General features: G+C 46.9%; 1 protein-coding gene and 1 pseudogene across 1 annotated transcript; both read left to right on the forward strand.

Moving 5' to 3' along the window:
• Nucleotides 1-9420: 9420 nt before the first annotated feature.
• Nucleotides 9421-10470, forward strand: LOC123448338 (receptor-like protein EIX1). The gene has a single exon (XM_045125177.1). The coding sequence runs from the start codon at nt 9421-9423 to the stop codon at nt 10468-10470; it is 1050 nt and encodes a 349-aa protein (XP_044981112.1).
• A 97-nt stretch (nt 10471-10567) lies between these two features.
• Nucleotides 10568-14354, forward strand: LOC123448340 (annotated as a pseudogene).
• The last annotated feature ends 1877 nt before the right edge of the window (nt 14355-16231 follow it).

The following is a 16231-nucleotide window of genomic DNA, read 5'->3' on the forward strand; positions in this document are numbered from 1 at the left end:
GAATGCTATAATACCACCTCAAAGGATAAGGAAGAACAAATGCACTTGGAAAAGCAAGAGAAGAAAACTTGAGGTACTCCAACAAGAATCTTGAAGAACACTTTGAGAAAGAATTGATATCATGAGCCACTCCGATAGAACAATTGAAATCTCTTGGAAGAAGGAAGAACAAGAATAAGAATTATGTTATGCTTGTCCTTCATCAAATTAAATTGATGACAAAGCAACGGATTTAGCATACAACTTATTCTACTTGAGAGAACCTTGAAGAAATAGAGAGATAAGCACCACTTGAAGCATAATTGAAGGAAGCACCGGTAATAATTCACAATTAAAAGGGAACACCAAGAATTAATGGAGATACATGCGGATGAAGAGATCATGAGCCACCTGAGAAAAACTAGAACAGGCACCGGATAAACGAGAGACGAACGAAGAGACAACAATGGAGAAGGATTGAGGATGAAAGCTGCAAGCTGAGAAGGAAGAATCTTCAGAAATGATGGCCTTCGGAGGAACGAGAAATAAAAACAACTCAGAAATGCACCGGATAGCAAGAAAGGGATACTCATGACTGACAACAATTAAGATGATGGCACAAAGCTGAAATGATGAATATCCAAGAGAATGAACCAAGATTGAGAGAAACACTCCTTCAGATTTCCAAGCTGAGAATGATGACGAGAAATAACACCAAGAATACTCAGATACTCCAGAATAATGAAGAATGAAAGGTTGAGCCAAATATGAGAATAATTCGAATAGATCTTAAAGGAAGAATATGACAGATGAAATTCATACTTACGTCATAGTTGAAAAGAATTAAAGATCTCCGGAAGATTACAATAGCTATAACAGATCCTGGGAAAAACCTGTGGGTTATGGGCCCACTCAAAGAAACCACCGTTAGAAAACATTGCTAGAAAGAGAGATATTGCACCGTTATAAATGACAACTAGATGACGCTGAGCACGTTGAAATAAATGAAAGAATTGAAAACAAGAATTTCTGAGATAACTTCAACGCTCCGGATAGAATAGAGATAACTGAATAAACAAGATAGACTGATAAGAATCTCCAACATAGGAAAGAATTACAAGGATGAACATGATATGATGACACGGACAATTGAAATAAATCACCGGAAAAATCATAAGAATGAATAACGATGAACAAGAAGCTCCTGAGAATCTTCACAATGAATCACGAGATAGGACACGGAATAAAAGATAGCTGAAGCAACAATGAAAAGAAAACTCTTGGAAGAAAATCCAATCACTGAAGAAAAAGGGCGGGAGGGTGGGGAAAAACAAAGACAACTTGGGACAGATGAGACAAACTCCGGTAAGAATTGAGAGAATGATCTGCAATATTGGAGAGGATAGAATTCACTGAAGAGAAGCACACCGGTTGAAAAAGAATTGATACGATGACTCCGGTTGAAAAGAATTGATAAGACAACTGATTGAGCAAAGAATTTGCACTCTCATATGAATATGAGAACACTGCTTAGAAAAGATCTGAAGTCACCGCTTGACATCGAAGCAACTTGAATTACCATAGTTCAACAAAACAAAGGGTGAGGATTTGTTGGAAGATTGTCCTATAAGCAACTACTTGAATTCACACCTATGAATTCCCGAAATATCTGGTCATGCAATCTGGTACACGGATACAAGGAGTAATAACACACAACTCCTATACTAACCCGTCACCTGTATCACATCCGTCAACACACAACCAGAATCTCAGACCATCATCTACTACAGACCCTCGTGATCACAACGATACAAAGTATGGCAGTACTCCCGAACAATCTGCACCAGTACTGGGGACATCGGGGTTATCTTTCCACTACTAGTATTGAAGCAATTACGAACATCCTTCGTACTGAGATACTAAGAAATCTGAATGATAACGATGTGCTCAAGAATCCCCTGGAGCTCAACTCTCCTGAAACTTAAAGAAGATAGGAGGCACCAAGACAAAACTCCGTCACATCGGCATCATATAGATTCCAAAAATATCCGCGTGATCCTAAAAAATTTGAGTGAGAAGAGGAGTAGAATTAAATTATTACGTCAAGATTCCTCACCAGAGCATAGAAGAGGACAAAAAAGAATCCTACTCTCCGATATATAACTAGACTAAAAGTAGTTTTTCACTAGACTCGACCCGGCCAAGTTCAATCAATCAAGGGGGCTCCTAGGTCGGTACTGCTCTGATACCAGCTTGTTACGCCCAAGATGCGACCCTATCCTCAATTTGGCACGAAGGCCTCGTCAGGGATAGAAGCGCATCTCGTCGTGTCGCAAGAATGGATATCGTTACAAGTACATGTACTGAAAAGATAAGATATATATATATATAGAATTGGCTTACACTCGCCACAAGCTACATCAGAGTCATATCAGTAGATTACATAATCATCAAGAGTAAGAGCAGGGTCCGACTATGGACGAAAACAAACGAGAAAAATAAGAACGACGTCCATCCTTGCTATCCGAGGCTGCCGGCCTGGAACCCATCCTAGATCGATGAAGAAGAAGAAGAAGAAGCAACTCCAAATGAACAATCAACGCGCTCGTGTCAAGTAACCTTTACCTGTACCTGCAACTGGTGTTGTAGTAATCTGTGAGCCACAGGGGACTCAGCAATCTCATTTCCAAAGGTATCAAGACTAGCAAAGCTTAATGGGTGAGGTATGATTAAGTGGTGAGGCTGCAACAGCGGCTAAGCATATATTTATGGTGGCTAACTTACGAGTACAAGAAATCAGAGGGGGAAGATCTACGCATAACCCCACCATGTCCTCGGTCGGAGAAGGAACTCACGAAAGAGACAGTCACGGTTACGCACACAGTTGGCAAGTTTTAATTAAGTTAACTTCAAGTTATCTAGAACCAGTGTTAAACAAAATATCCACGTTGCCACATAACCGAGGGCACGGCTTTCCGAAATGATTTAGCCCTGCAGGGGTGCTCCAACTAGTCCATCACAAATTATCACGAGCCGTATAGAAATCCTCAATCACGAAGCTCGCGATCTCGTCGGATTCCCTAGTGGAAAACCTCAACTCTGAGATTACCCAAAGCATCACCGGAATCCCGATGCACAAGATATCTCGTCAAAGGTAAAACTAATCCTGCAAGATCGCCCGACGTGTCGACGATCCCGATAGGAGTCGTGTATCTCGTTCTCAGGACACGGCGGATAAGCTACGCGTACGAGTGCCAAACCTCGAGTTTCCTCGCGGTGGCCCCGCACAGTGCTCTGTTTTGGACCAGCACCATCAGCACTGGCCCTACCTGTATTATGTAGAATTACTCCTCGGGTAGCGCTAACTCCCTATGCATTTCAATATTATCAAGTTATTATGTTGGGAAAATAGTACCAATGTTGGGCCTTGCCAGACCAGCTTTAATCTAAAACGAATTATCAAGGGGGTCCCCATAACAACCCCGATTGTGTTAGGAGCGCTCGTTTATGGAACATAACAACGGTAGCCGAAACTAAGGGGGCAAAGGTGGAACAAAACACCAGGCTAGAAAGGCCGAGCCTTCCACCTTTTATCAAGTATATAGGTGCATTAAATTAAATAGCATTAATATGGTGATATGACAAGGAACCCATGTTTTCACATGGAAGCAATTGCACCTGCAACTAGCAACGCTAACAACAGGGTTAAGCAAGCGGTAACATAGCCAATCAGTGGTTTGCTAGGTCGTACAGGTTGAAGGTGATCATGGCATTGTTGAGAGGCTAATATTTAACAGGTGGTAGGCAACGAGACATAATCGATAGAAGCGATAAAACTAGCATGGCAATGATAGTAATGGTATCTAGGGAAATGATCATCTTGCCTGAGATCCCGCTTGGAAGAAAAACAACTCCGAGAAGCCGGCGAACCAACGTAGTCGAACGGGTCCTCACATTCCGACTCGCTTGCGGAACTCTATCGAGACGGAGCAAACCGGAATCAAACATCAACACAAATATTCACCACACGATGCACAACATGATGCATAACCTACTATGATGCATGATCAGTTCATTGATGCAAGGGATGGCATGGCAATTCACCTCACGCAAACACTACACAATAAGTGAAGCTCGATATGCAACGGGTTGCATATCGACGAAACTCCACGTTTAATTATTAGTTCACTCCCGTTAATTTTCCGGCAAGGTTAAATGTTTTTAACATGGCAAGGGGTGAAGCGACGGTTCTACGTGGCATCCTAGTAGGGTAACACGCGAGACATATATCGGAGCTACGTTACAAGAGACATGCAACACAAGACAATTATGCCATGAATGCGTCATGCATGCGAGTTCAAACATCACGAGCAAGAAGAGAAGGAAACATGTGTCGCCATGGCGAGCGAGAGGGAACCATGGCAGCAAAACGGAAATGAAGCCACGGCAACGTTCCTATCCCGACAACTCGTCGAGATCTCGTGCCAACGTACTGGGAGCGCGTGCGGGAACGGTAAATAAAGATGGGGTGATCCCGATACCGGGTTCCCATGTGTCGGGCACAACATAAGGGGACAACGTGCAACGAGCAACATACGGTGCAACACACAATACAACTCATACATCATATGTGTTCGGTATACGACACGTCTCATCGGTATACCTTCGACGCATGCATATCGGAGCGGATCGGTTCGTAGAGGACGTTGTGGAAGTCGTGGACGTCGTGGAAGTAGTCGTACATGGTCTCATCGATGGTAGTCGTTCTCTCGGCGTCGTGGTTCTCGGGTCTTCGGCGTTGGTAGTCGATCACGTCTCCGTCGATGTTCGGGGTTCGTCGAGGTCGTCGTTGTACTCGCCGATCTTGTCGGATCCACGGCAGGCGGGGATGGCAGTCAACACAACAGCATCAGCTAGCAACAATGGCGGAATAGCAACAGCAGCACGCTACGCCAACTAGTGGACCACCTCCCATCTCCCTTCAGCGCCGGCCACTCGCTCCGGCCACACCTCCTCTTCCTCGACGACGGTCGTGGACACCACCACGGCGTCCAGCCGTGCCGCCACCGCCGCCTCCTCCCCCTTTGTCTTCGGTACACCCTCTCCCCTATCTACGTTTGCCCCTCTCTTCTCCACCACCGCACCCATCTCCGCTGCCCCTTCTCATCCACCCACCGTTCATCAACCACGCCACCCCATCTTCCATGACAACATCCAGAACCACATAAAATTCCAGCTCAACCCCGATGATCACAACTACCACAAGTGAAAGTCCTTCTTCCTCCTCATTCTTATCCGCTACAGCGTTTCCCAATTCATCGAACAACCCCTCCCACCCAACGCTGATGCCCACATCCGCGAACTCGACGCTCACCTCGTTCTCTGGATCTACTCTTCCCTGGCTGATCCCCTCATCGATCACGTTGTGGGTGCCACCACCACCTTCGATTTCTGGGGCGCATCCGCGACTACTTCCTCGCCAATCGCGCCGCCCGGTACATGACTCTGATTTGGCAGTACCACAATCTTAAACAAGGTGACCTTTTTGTCGCCGAATATGCTCGCCGCATGAAGCTCATCACTGTCGGCCTCCCCGACATCGACTACCCGGTCACTAAAGTGGATCTCACCACTCAGTTCCTCCACGTCATCGACAAACGGCTCGACACCATCCGCGTCGTTCTCGGAGACACGATGCCTCTTCCACTGTTTGAGACCGTGTTCTCTCGGCTCAAACTTGCTGAGGAGAACCCGTCCCAACGGAGGCCGACGAGCGCGCCACCATCCTCGCCGTCACCAGCAAGAACACCCCCGGCTCCTCCACTCTGCGCTCTGGTGATCTGCCCGCCGGCTCCACCGATCGCGGGCCTACACAACCTCCGGGTCGTGGTTGTGGCCAGGACGGCGATGATCGCGGCCGCGGAGATCCATCCGGCCGTGGCCGTGGCCGTGGAGATCCATCCGGCCGTGGCCCCCATCTTCCCCTTCCATACAACCCCTACATGGGGTTCTTTGCTCCATATGGCATGGCGATCCCTCCACCTCGTCCCGGCTGGGTTCCCCCAAACTCCGCCGACGTCCTTGGGCCCGCTACGGGCTCCCATGCCCAAGCATACCATGCTCACCACCTGCCGACCACTCCTTCCCCGCCGATCCACCAACCCGCATGGGATCACCTCGCCATGCTTCACGCCGCCTACATCGCCAACAACCAGCCACCTGCGGGCTCCGCCACCTCCAACTGGTACCTCGACAGTGGCGCTACCTCGCACATCACCGGCAACCCTAGTAACCTACCCTCTCGACTTCTCCATTAAAGCATAAACCATCTAGTGTTGTCGTCGGCAATGGACAAAACCTTCCCATCACTGGCACATGATCCACCACTCTTTCTCCCTCCCCCTTCCACCTTCGCGACGTTCTCTTCTCCCCGCACGTAGTCACCAGCCTCATCTCCGTTCGCCAATTTACACGCGATAACTCTTGCTCCATTGAATTTTACCCCTTTGGCTTTCTTTTGAAGGATCTGCGCACCAGGAAGGTTCTCATGATCTCCGCTAGCTCTCGCGACCTCTACCCATTCTTCGGCAATAACTAGACGTGGCCAGCTGCGCTCTCCGCCACCACCTCCATCGCCGAGCTATGGCACCGCCGTCTCGGCCACCCTGGCTCGCAGTCCCTTTCTTTCATTACTAGTGATTTTCTTGCACCTTGTAATGAAACTCCCGCATCACCATGTACTACCTGCCAATTAGGTCGGCAACCTCGCCTCTCCTTCCCCTCCTCTACTAGCCGAACCTATTTACCGTTTGAATTAATACACTGTGATCTGTGGACGTCTCCTGTTGTCAGCTTTTCGGGCTACAAATACTACCTGATCATATTGGTTGATTACTCGCACTTCTCATGGTCATTTCCTCTCCGCAACAAGTCCGACACCTCTCTCACCCTCGAACAATTCTTCTCGTTCGTCCGCACCCAATACAACGTGATCATCAAGGCCCTCCAGTGTGACAACGGCGGGGAATTCATAAACACACACCTGCGCTCCTTCTTCTCCCTCAACGGCATTTGCCTTTCAGTTTTCTTGCCCTCACACATCCCCGCAAAATGGCAAGGCCGAACGGCTCCTTCGTACAACCAACGACATTATCCGCACTCTCCTAGTCCAAGCTCACCTCCCTCCTCCATTTTGGGTTGAGGCTCTCCACACCGCCACATACCTTCTTAACCGGCGACCGTCCCGCGCCATCGACGGCCACACACCCTTTCTTCATCTCCGTGGCGTAAACCCTACTTATGATCACCTTCGCGTTTTTGGTTGTCTTTGCTTCCCCAACCTCTACGCCACAACCGATCACAAGCTTTGTCCTCGCTCCACTCGCGGTGTTTTTCCTGGCTATCCTCTTGAGCATAAGGGCTACCAATGGTACGATCTCTCCTCGCGGCGTGTCATCGTCTCCCGCCATGTCGTTTTTGATGAAGCAACGTTCCCTTACGCTCCAGACACACCATCAACCAGACACCTGCCAGCCACACTTCATCCTTCCCGCCAGTCCACAATTATCATGAACAAAGAAATATAATAATAACTAATTTATTATTGCCTCTAGGGCATATTTCCAACATGAAGATGCTAGTCTTCGATAGGACTAGGCATTCTCTCCCTTTTCTCGCATTGCTGCAGTCAGTCCACGTATAAACCCCCCCTCCTTTGATACTGATGCATGCTTAGTATAGTTCTGATGTCAGTCTTGCGAGTACTTTGAAGATCAAGAGTAGTTAGGAGGTTCCCAGGCAGGAGGCCTTGCCTCGTTCGATCGTTGTATCTTTTGTGCTAGCCTTCTCTAAGGCACCTCATGTTTAATGTTTGTACTCAGATATTGTTGCTTCCGCTGACTCGTGTGCTTATCGAGCTTCCGTATTCTAGCCCTCGAGGCCCCTGGCTTGTACTATGAAGCTTGTATGTTTTATTTGTGTCTAGAGTTGTGTTGTGATATCTTCCCGTGAGTCCTTGAGTTTGATCCTACACATTTGCATGTATGATTAGCGTACGATTAAATCGAGGGCGTCACATGGGGCGCATGGTCGAGGAGGCCCACCATCTGCGTGCCCCTGCGCTGCTGACGCCGACATCACCGTTCCCTACCCCCGTTGGTCGCCCACATCGCCAGTTCCCGCCCCCATCGGCCGCCCTCATCGCCGGATCTAGCCTCCGACCTCGTCCTCGTCGTCTGCCGCCATGGCCAGGCCGCGCGTATACAAGTGTTGCAAACGTCACCCAAACTTGCTTCAACAACTTTATGAAAAAAGCTTCAAACACAGATGAAAAAGCTGCAACTAGACATAGAAAAAAGGTGCAAGCGGTCATCACCATGACGGAATGCTACAATCATTAACATAAAATGCTACAACCGTTGATGAAAAAAGCTACAACGAGATATATAAAAAGGTGCAAGCGGTCATCGCCATGGCGGAATGCTACAACCGTTGACATAAAATGCTACAACCGTTGATGAAAAATGCTACAACTGTGGACGAGGATGGCCGGCAAGGTGCTCGCTTTTGTTGGCTCTGCAAGGACGACGACCGGCGACGAGGACGTCCAGCGAGAGGGGGCGACGGGAGAAGGACCCCTCGACCGCCGGGGGCAGGGGAGAGGGAGGGGTGGGGAGCGTTGCTGCTTGTTGGATGAGGATGACCAGCGGGGCACTCACGTTCATGACTCGAGGTTTAGGATGAGAGACGAGATCTGACGGTTAAGGGACCCCTAATTTGATGGCTGCGCTGCGACCAGCGCGAGCGTTCGGGCCCAGTACTTGCCAAAAAATATATGGGCGTCTTGGGCTCTTGGCCGACGTGTCATCCACCGCAACGCCCTGCCAAACCTGTTTAACCGACGTGTAGAAAATGACCAGGAAAAGCGATGGCCGCTGTTTAGCCGACGACAGCGTTGTTGATTGCAGATTGCTTTGTATCATACACATCCGTCAAACTAGGAAATTTTGTTATTATCACAGTCGTGGCTACATCACATCACATTAATCTAGAAATGGCCACTTACAGAACAGAAGGTGGGGAAGGAGCAGGCTGATCATGTTTCATATTTGGGGGTGTGCTAAGGAGCAGGCTGAGCAGAGGGCGACGGCGAAGCAGACGTTCGATTTGGGGCAAAAGGCTACAAGAAAGTGATGTATAACCGCCTCCGTAGAATTTTTGGAGGATCTCCTCGGCACCACCAGTTATCTGAATTCAAATTCACTGCAGATTGCAACCAGTACTGAGAGACTTGAGATAAGGACGTGCAGGGAGACCAGACTAGCAGAGAAGACAAGTTTTGATCTGCAATACAATGGGGGGTCATACGGTTCTTCAGATGAGTACCTAGCTTTTGTATTCCCCAACTAGCTCAGTTTAGCTTCACAAGTTTGGTCCACTGCCATGAGATCTCATACAATGCTTGGATTGCTCATAACGCTGGCCCTTTGGTGCCTTGTGATCACCAACAACACCCGGGGCACAGCTGCTGCATGCATCGCTGTTGAGAGGGATGCGCTGGCTACATTCAACGCCAGCATCACTGATCCTGGTGGGAGGTTACACTCATGGCAAGGGGAAAACTGCTGCAGCTGGGGTGGTGTGAGCTGCAGCAAGAAGACCGGCCATTTCGTCAAGCTGGACCTTGGTGCTTACTCCCTCAAAGGCGAGATCAGTCCATCTTTGGCCACTTTGAACAGATTGGTGCACCTCAACCTGAGCCATAGTGACTTCGATGGGGTGCCCATCCCGGAATTCGTAGGTTCCTTCAAGATGTTGAGATATCTTGATCCGTCGCATGCCGGTTTTGGCGGAACAGCTCCTGCTCAACTTGGTAATTTGTCGAGACTCGTCTATCTTGATGTGGGTTCGTTCGGAGGTCCTGGGATCACTGCAGATAACTTCCATTGGGTTTACAAGCTGACTTCCCTGAGGTATCTGGACCTCAGTTGGTCCTATCTTGCTGCTTCTGTGGATTGGCTGCAGGCAGTGAACATGCTACCGTCACTCCAAGTGCTTCACCTCAACGATGCTAGTCTTCCTGCCACTGACCTCACTTCTCTTTCTCAAGTCAACTTCACTTCCCTTAAGCTGCTTAATCTGAAGAGTAACGATCTGAATTCCTCCATGCCGAATTGGATTGACAAGCTATCTGGCCTCTCAGAGTTGGACATGACTAGCTGTGGGCTTTCAGGGATGATTCCTGATGATCTTGGCAAACTGACCTCACTTAAGTTCATATTACTAGGGGACAACAAGTTGACTGGAGCGATACCAACATCAGCTAATAGATTATGCAACTTGGCTCAAATCAGTTTGTCCGGGAACATCTTGTCAGAAGATATTGAGGAAGCAGGCAAGAGCCTGTTTCCCTGTATGAAGTGGTTGCAGGTCCTTGAACTTTCGGGTAACAAGTTAACTGGAAACCTATCTGGTTGGCTTGAGATATCTTGATCCGTCGCATGCCGGTTTTGGCGGAACAACTCCTGCTCAACTTGGTAATTTGTCGAGACTCGTCTATCTTGATGTGGGTTTGTTCGGAGGTCCTGGGATGACTGCAGATAACTTCCATTGGGTTTCCAAGCTGACTTCCCTGAGGTATCTGGACCTCAGTTGGTCCTATCTTGCTGCTTCTGTGGATTGGCTGCAGGCAGTGAACATGCTACCGTCACTCCAAGTGCTTCACCTCAACGATGCTAGTCTTCCTGCCACTGACCTCACTTTTCTTTCTCAAGTCAACTTCACTTCCCTTAAGCTGCTTAATCTGAAGAGTAACGATCTGAATTCCTCCATGCCGAATTGGATTGACAAGCTATCTGGCCTCTCAGAGTTGGACATGACTAGCTGTGGGCTTTCAGGGATGATTCCTGATGATCTTGGCAAACTGACCTCACTTAAGTTCATATTACTAGGGGACAACAAGTTGACTGGAGCGATACCAACATCAGCTAATAGATTATGCAACTTGGCTCAAATCAGTTTGTCCGGGAACATCTTTTCAGAAGATATTGCGGAAGCAGGCAAGAGCCTGTTTCCCTGTATGAAGTGGTTGCAGGTCCTTGAACTTTCGGGTAACAAGTTAACTGAAAACCTATCTGGTTGGCTTGAGATATCTTGATCCGTCGCATGCCGGTTTTGGCGGAACAACTCCTGCTCAACTTGGTAATTTGTCGAGACTCGTCTATCTTGATGTGGGTTCGTTCGGAGGTCCTGGGATCACTGCAGATAACTTCCATTGGGTTTCCAAGCTGACTTCCCTGAGGTATCTGGACCTCAGTTGGTCCTATCTTGCTGCTTCTGTGGATTGGCTGCAGGCAGTGAACATGCTACCGTCACTCCAAGTGCTTCACCTCAACGATGCTAGTCTTCCTGCCACTGACCTCACTTCTCTTTCTCAAGTCAACTTCACTTCCCTTAAGCTGCTTAATCTGAAGAGTAACGATCTGAATTCCTCCATGCCGAATTGGATTGACAAGCTATCTGGCCTCTCAGAGTTGGACATGACTAGCTGTGGGCTTTCAGGGATGATTCCTGATGATCTTGGCAAACTGACCTCACTTAAGTTCATATTACTAGGGGACAACAAGTTGACTGGAGCGATACCAACATCAGCTAATAGATTATGCAACTTGGCTCAAATCAGTTTGTCCGGGAACATCTTGTCAGAAGATATTGCGGAAGCAGGCAAGAGCCTGTTTCCCTGTATGAAGTGGTTGCAGGTCCTTGAACTTTCGGGTAACAAGTTAACTGGAAACCTATCTGGTTGGCTTGAGATATCTTGATCCGTCGCATGCCGGTTTTGGCGGAACAACTCCTGCTCAACTTGGTAATTTGTCGAGACTCGTCTATCTTGATGTGGGTTCGTTCGGAGGTCCTGGGATCACTGCAGATAACTTCCATTGGGTTTCCAAGCTGACTTCCCTGAGGTATCTGGACCTCAGTTGGTCCTATCTTGCTGCTTCTGTGGATTGGCTGCAGGCAGTGAACATGCTACCGTCACTCCAAGTGCTTCACCTCAACGATGCTAGTCTTCCTGCCACTGACCTCACTTCTCTTTATCAAGTCAACTTCACTTCCCTTAAGCTGCTTAATCTGAAGAGTAACGATCTGAATTCCTCCATGCCGAATTGGATTGACAAGCTATCTGCCCTCTCAGAGTTGGACATGACTAGCTGTGGGCTTTCAGGGATGATTCCTGATGATCTTGGCAAACTGACCTCACTTAAGTTCATATTACTAGGGGACAACAAGTTGACTGGAGCGATACCAACATCAGCTAATAGATTATGCAACTTGGCTCAAATCAGTTTGTCCGGGAACATCTTGTCAGAAGATATTGCGGAAGCATGCAAGAGCCTGTTTCCCTGTATGAAGTGGTTGCAGGTCCTTGAACTTTCGGGTAACAAGTTAACTGGAAACCTATCTGGTTGGCTTGAGGGCATGTCAGGATTAAGAATCCTTGATCTCAGCGCGAACTCACTGTCTGGAGTTGTGCCATATGGTATTGGTAACCTATCAAGCTTGACATACCTGGATATTTCCTTTAATAGATTTGAAGGCAAACTATCGGAACTCCACTTTGCCAATTTGTCAAGATTGGATACTTTAGATTTAACATCAAATTCATTCGAGATTGTCATCAAACAAAGCTGGCTGCCACCTTTTCAGCTCAGAAATCTCGGACTGCAAGATTGCCTTGTAGGGCCAGAGTTTCCAACTTGGCTGCAATCACAAACTAGAATTGAGGCTATTAATCTGGGCAGTGCAGGCATCAATGATTCATTACCTGACTGGATCTGGAACTTCTCCTCGTCCATCACTAGCTAAAATGTCTCTACAAACAACATAACTGGTAGGTTGCCTGCAAGCTTGGAGCAATTGAAAATGCTGAAAACCCTAGCTATAAGGAGTAATAAGCTTGAGGGGACATTCCAGATTTGCCTATTAGCATCCGAGTGTTGGACCTATCCTGCAACAACTTAGCAGGATCACTGCCACATAGCTTTCAAGACAAAGAACTTCATTACCTATCGTTGTCAAGAAATTTCATTAGTGGAGTAATCCCAGCAGATTTTTGCAACATGACATCAATGGAACTGATTGACCTATCTGATAACAACCTTTCAGGAGAGCTTCCCAACTGTTGGCAAAAGAAATCGGAACTGTATGCCATAGACTTTTCAAGCAATGACTTTTGGGGAGAAATACCAGCTACCCTGGGTTCTCTAAATTCCCTCATGTCACTGCATCTTAGCAAGAATAGGTTATCCGGAGTATTGCCCACCTCATTGAAGTCATGCCAAATGTTGATATTACTTGATTTTGCAGAGAATAATTTGTCAGGAAACATACCAAGATGGATAGGTGAGAGTCTAAAGTCTCTGATACTTGTGAGTTTAGGGTCCAACCAGTTTTCTGGTGAAATACCTGAAGAATTGTCCCAACTTCCTGCTCTGCAATATTTGGATCTTCATAACAACAAACTATCTGGCCCTGTACCACGTTTCCTGGGAAATTTAACAGCCTTACACTTGCGCAATCTTTACCAGATAACATCGTCTTCCGTTCAGTTCAAGGTTTATGGTCTCGGGGGTGCTTACTTTTCTGTGTACACAGATGCCTTGGAGGCAACGTGGAAAGGTCAAGTTATTGTTTTTGAGAGAACACTATTCCTGCTTACCGGAATTGATCTCTCCGCAAACCAGTTAACTGGTGAGATTCCAAGTGAAATAGTATCTCTATCTACATTACGGTTATTGAATCTGTCAAAGAAGCACATTGGAGGAAGTATTCCTGGTGAACTGGGGAATTTGGTCGATTTAGAGTCACTCGATCTCTCATGGAATGAACTATCAGGTCCAGTTCCTCACAACTTGGCGTCAGTACCATATTTGTCCTACCTGAATTTGTCCTACAACGATCTCTCAAGGCAGATACCGTACGGAAATCAATTGAGCACTTTTGATAATCTCAGCTACTTGGGAAACGAAAATCTTTGCGGGCCTCCACTTTCCAGAATCTGTGTACCCGAGAGTAACAGACACCAAAACCGTAAACTTCAACTCAGATTTGACACGCTGACATGTCTATTTACACTGCTCGGGTTTGCGTTCGGAATCTCCACTGTATTCACCACCTTCATATGCAGCGCGGTCGCAAGGAAGGCTTACTTTCGGTTCACCGACAGGGCACTGAGCAAGCTGTGGTGCACTGCAGTGGAGATGAAGCTTAGCATCAACAGGATGATGCCAGCAGGAAGAGACCCCTCCATGGCGACACGGAGTCAGGACACCATCACTTGCTACGAGCTGGAACAACCTTCTGCCGCTAGTATGTAATAAGGTGCCTTGTAATATCATATGAATGGACCAGCCATATGTTATTTCCTTAGAATAACCAGCTGAACTCCCTTGCCCCGCTAGATATTATTGACGATCCACTTGGACCTCTTTATAGTTCCTACTAGAGATGAAGCACGTATAATTTTCCATGTGGGTTTGCCTTTGATTTGACAAACATGTAAGTTTCTAAAATGCATTTTCTCCACTATTTACCAGGATTCGTGCTTTTTCTTATTTCTGTCAAACATGTAAGTTTACGAAATTCCTATATTTTCTAAAAGAAGTCCTCTGTTTTGCACTTGTATGTCTATCATATTCTTGTGTCTGTCCTTTCCTATGCTTTCAGAATCCCGTGTACCAAAGAGGCCCTTTTGATTGGAAACGGAGCCGGGTTTCACATTACAATTACAATCAACAAGCTTAATGATTTCTAATTAGTCTGAAGGTCATCATCCACTGACGGTGTTGCCCGTCTCCAGTCATTCAGAGCTGCAGGAAGAGCAACTGACGGTATGTTTCCAAGCAAAAACACAAAATCTTCCTTCTTTTACATGCTGAATAACATTCAAGATATAAAAACAACAAGTAGAAGAAGATATAAACCCCCGGCCACAGCCGAGTGACTCCTAGCACAGGCCAAGAAAATGAGAAAGCAGCTAACCAATTCTGATAGAAAAATGACTGGTTGCAAGCACAAACAAACAAATCTGGTATCACAATAAACACTTTCTACATGGCTCAAAATTTTGATAAAATTCCCCACCCATCCAAACGGAGATTTTGCGTCACTGGCAAACACATGTCAGAAACAATACTCAGCCAACTCTCCATAGGGTTATGGTGTTAACAACCAATTCCACAGGTTATGATGCACACAAAGACAACCGCGGGCAACAGAAAACATAAAGGGGTAGCACAACTGACATAATATATAGTTCATATAGAGTTCTAATAATACAAGCTCGTATGATAAACAAGCCGGTAGGGTAGAGTAGCGATAAGACAATGAAGAAAGGAACTCCAGAATAGGGTCTAGATAGCCATAATTATAACCCTAAGATAAATAAAAGACAGGCAAAGGAAGGAGCAGACCAGCAGACATATAATCCACTACTCCTCCTCCATCCATTGATACCGAGTTGCTTTATCTATAAAGCGGGGCAAAAGCCTATTTCGACCATCCATTGATACCCAGCACCAATCTCAGGCAAAACAGCTTCCATGCAACCTAAAGCCGGTAGGGTATAGTAGGCGGTGAGACAATGAAGAAAGGAACTCCTGGACAGGGTCTAGAGGGCCATAATCCTAAAATAAATAAAAGACAGGCAAAAGAAGGGGCAGACCAGCAGGCATGATGATCTACTACCCCCACCATTGATACCAATCTTAGGACATACAACTTCCATGCAACCTCACGAATAAGAAATCACCATGGTGTCGTCTTCTTCAGGATCTTCAACATCTTTAATATGCTTCTTGCTAGGGCATTTCAGCAGCGGCACCCCTGGTCGTTTCGATGTTTGCTGTGTACCTGGGATGTCAAATTCCAGGTTTCTTCAATAATAGTTTGGGAAAGAAGAACCGGTCGACAAACAACTAGCGCTAATACAACAATTAACCATTCTATATATAAAATCTCCGTGCTGAAAGACTACTGAAAAAGACCCAAACTTGATAAGCATGTGTGTCACAAGAGAAGCAGGGATTACCTGGAGCGTGTTGGAGATATGCTGAGATCCTGCTTCCGTCGTAGCCCTTGGCTAAACAATAAGTCCTCTTAGCAGGGAACTCCACCACTTGCTCGGCAGTCTCGTTCTCCATGTCGACAACAAGCACCCAAGCTGTGCGTTCCATTGGGCTGAAGCTAATCTTGG

Source organism: Hordeum vulgare, chromosome 4H (genome assembly GCF_904849725.1).
Source record: "Hordeum vulgare subsp. vulgare chromosome 4H, MorexV3_pseudomolecules_assembly, whole genome shotgun sequence".
Classification (NCBI taxonomy): Eukaryota; Viridiplantae; Streptophyta; class Magnoliopsida; order Poales; family Poaceae; genus Hordeum; species Hordeum vulgare.

Coding starts and splice junctions, on each gene's coding strand:
- LOC123448338 (XM_045125177.1), top strand. CDS start 9,421: ATGAGATCTCATACAATGCTTGGATTGCTCATAACGCTGGCCCTTTGG.